This window comes from Culicoides brevitarsis, chromosome 1 (assembly GCF_036172545.1).
Source record: "Culicoides brevitarsis isolate CSIRO-B50_1 chromosome 1, AGI_CSIRO_Cbre_v1, whole genome shotgun sequence".
Taxonomy (NCBI): Eukaryota; Metazoa; Arthropoda; class Insecta; order Diptera; family Ceratopogonidae; genus Culicoides; species Culicoides brevitarsis.
The window spans coordinates 43,592,341-43,596,078 of NC_087085.1; the positions used below are offsets into that span (position 1 = coordinate 43,592,341).

Sequence of the window (3,738 nt, forward strand, 5' to 3'; positions counted from 1 at the left end):
TTCTTACATTATTGCCATTCCTTTTTTGACTAGAATTGACACTCGACTAAAATGACTAGATTTGTGTATAAAAATTCTATCAAAATGAGTCTTTGACTCTTACGTCTAAAAAGTCTTTGATCAACGGAAATTTTTTTTGAAAAAAATTTGCCTTAAAAATTTTTTTACGTAAAATTCGTAGATTTTGATGCAAAAGCATCGTGACTAGCAAAGCACAGTACCCTAACCTTAAATCTATTGACTAAGTGACCATCTTTGGTGTTTGTCCTTACGCGCTAAAATGACTAGATAATTACTCATCTCTTTCTTTGGAATGTCTTCCTGTGGGTTTTTGTCGCAAATTTACAGCCTTACTTGATAACTTACTGCCTAAGACCGTTATTTGAATGTTTTTTGTTCAAATAATTGTCGATTTTTCAACTAAATTCGCGAAAATTCATATTTAAAAATAAAATTTTGCGATTTTTGAAAAAATTTCATCACTTTTAAAATTTTTCACTTGCTTGTGCCTCAAAAACTTTAAAACTAAAAGAAAATTTAAACTCAAAATCTCACATTTAATCACACGGCGTGCAGGGCTGTCGTGTGTTTGATCACCGAAGATCCATGTCTCAAATGTGCTAATGCTGCAGCGGCGATATTTTCGTCTTCCGTGAATCGATCGGCGATGATCTGTAGTCGATTCGAATCTTCGCTCGAACAACTACTTTCATCCTCGTCGATTCTTTGTTGCGCCGCGGCTTTTGTAAAATTGAACACGATGTCAGACATTGTCGGGATACTTTTCGCACCGAATTGCCCGTAATTATTGTTATTAACACTACTGCTCGTTGTACTGTAATTTGAGTCTTTGGAATAGGAGTCGTCGCTGTGCGATATGAGACGTTGACGTGCGGGATCCGTTTTCAGTTTGATATTTTTTGGGTTTTTGTGCGTTGCTTGATGCTTTTTCAGGTATGCCATGCGTTTGAAGCTTTTGTTGCATTCCGTGCAGGGAAATTGGTTTTCGTCGCTGCTACTTTCACTTTTCTTCGAGACTTGATCGCGTGGTTTGTGCCAACGACGATGCGATGCCAAGTTGGCGGGGCAGTTGAATTTTTTGCCGCATTCGGGGCAACGGTATTCCAAAAGGACCTTTAAAAAAATAAATATTTTTAAGTTATGAAATTTTTTTAAGAATATTTTTTTTTTTATTATTGAAAAGTATTTTTTAATGAATTTTTAAATAATTTTTTTAAAAATTTTAAATTAAATTTAAAAATATTTTTTTAAAAAATTATTTTTTTTAAAAAATTTTAATAAATTTTTAATAAAATTTTAATTATTTAAAAAAAATTATTTTTTATTTAAATTTAAATTTTAAATAATTATTGTGAAAATTTTAATATTGAAAAAATATTTATACTTTAAAAATAAATAATAAAATTAAATAATTTTTTTTTTTCAAATATTTTAAATTGGAAAATTATAAATTTTTTTCCAAATTAAAAAAAAAACAATATTTTTTTTTTTCATTTTTTCAAATAAATTTTTTCATAAAATTTTAAAATTTTCACAATAATTTATTAAATTTGTAAAAAAAAATATTTTTTAAAGTTCAAAAAAAAAATAAATAATTTTTTCCCTTATGATTTTTTTGTAATAAAATAATTTTTTTTTTAATTAATATTTTTTGTTAATAAAATTTAAATAAAAAACATTTTTTAATTTAAGTTAAAATAAGTTAAATATTTTTGAAATCATTTTTTTTTTCACTTATGATTTTTTTAATTAAAAAAATATTTTAAATAATTTTCGATTATTTTTTTTTGTTGATAGATTTTTTTTTTAATTTTAAATAATTAAAAAAAATAGTTTAAATATTTTTTTTTAAAAATTATTTTTTCACTTTTACTTTTTTTTAATAAAAATATTTTTTTTTAAATAATTTTCGATAATTTTTTTTTTGTAAATAAAATTTTAATGAAAAATTCTTTTAATTTAATTTTAAATAATTTAAAAAAAAAATTAATTATATATTTTTAAAAATAATTTTTTCACTTATGATTTTTTCAAATAAAAATATTTTTTAAAATAATTTTTGATTAATTTTTTTTTTGTTGATAAAATTTTAATTAAAAAAAATATATTTTAATTTAATTTTAAATAATTGACAATAAAATTTAAATACCTAATTAAAAAAAAAAAAATTTCACTAATATTTTTTTTTAATTAAAAAATTATTTTTTTTATCCTTCAGAAATAAAAAAATCTGTACTTACAATGCACGAACACCGATGTCTCGCCAACTCAAAAACATCCTCGAAATCCGTGCGACACAATTTGCATTTGTAATCTCCAATAACATTCGGAATCGTAGCAATTTCCGCACGAGCCTCATCCGTAGCCTCAACAATATTATATTCCGGATCAATATCACCCGACTGATGATCTGTATTTCCCGTTATTTCCTCCAACGGTCTAATTATCGTGCCCGAAACTGGCGAAGATTGCCATTCATCAAATTTGAGTTTTCTCGATGCCTTTGCCTTTTTGCCATTCGAATCTTTCGTCGGTAGCGGAGGATTTTTACTGCTTTTGTGAGCACTTACTCCTTTCACCGGCTTATTCGGAGTTTTTTCTAATTCCTTCTTTTGAATAGGAATTTCTTCCGTTTTTTCAGGTTTTATTGTCACTTGGCATTCGGCTTTGAAGATTTTTGGTTTGTTTTCTGTGTTTTCGTCGCGAAATTCGAGTTCGCGATAACGTTTCTTCAAAGGCGAAGGCGTACTTGGCGGCGTGATGAGAGGAACAAGAGGTTGGAAAATTGGTTTGCGCGAAAGATCGAGCGGCGAATATTCGGAATACGAATGATCTGTGACGAAATGATGATTGTTGGCAGAATTGGAGCTGGTTTGTTGGCTATTGGCAGTGTTGTAATGCGATTTGTAACTCGGTGGTAGCGAATTTATTGTTGTAAGAAGGCCTACGACCTTTGATTGTACTCGATATTGGGATGATGCCATCTCATAATATTTTTTATTTATTTTTTTTTCACTCTAAATTTTTTTTGTTTTTTTTAAATAATTTTTTTTTCACACTATAAATATTTTTTTAACACTATTAAATATTTCTATATAAAATTTTTAATATTAATTTGTATAAATATTATTTTTAATACTAAAAAATTATTTTTTAGGTCCTCTACCGGCAACTGCCAGGTAATGAATGACTCGATACAAATCAGGACTCGCCGCTTTTATACCAATTAATCCAAACCAAGCTCATTTTGTGCACAAACAAGTGTTCATTTCTCCCCTATGCGATGCGCCAGCCAGCCAATGGTGTTACGCATGCGTACCGGAATAGACACTGCGTCCCTCCTATATCGCATGTGTGCCTTATGGAACAAATGCATGAACATTTTAAGTATATAAGACACGCGACTCTCGATGCAAGCACGTGCGGTTCATTCAAATTCCCTTTTTTTACGATCGCTTTTGTTCTCGTTCGTAATACAAATTTCCACTCGTCTGAATAGAAAAAGGGAAACTATCTTCGTTTCGTATTCGAACAAGAAAAATATGAATCATCGTTCCTACCTTAATAATTTTTTTTTGTTACAATGCGTTCGATAGTATCGTAACATAGTAACAGTCATTGGAATATTCCGAGTCCTGTGTGTGACATTTATTGCGTGTGTTTGTGTTTGTGTGCGTGAAAGAACGGCGTTGCGTTAGTTGGTTGTAGTTTGGTGCG

General features: G+C 28.6%; 1 protein-coding gene across 1 annotated transcript; it reads right to left on the bottom strand.

The window, feature by feature from the left end:
* Positions 1–561: 561 nt before the first annotated feature.
* On the bottom strand, positions 562–3,005 carry LOC134837897 (zinc finger protein 436). Its single transcript, XM_063853290.1, has 2 exons — positions 2,262–3,005; positions 562–1,134 (listed from the first exon to the last, which is right to left on the bottom strand). Exons 1-2 carry the CDS (start codon positions 3,003–3,005, stop codon positions 562–564), a joined length of 1,317 nt encoding a protein of 438 aa, XP_063709360.1.
* Between the last annotated feature and the right edge of the window lie 733 nt (positions 3,006–3,738).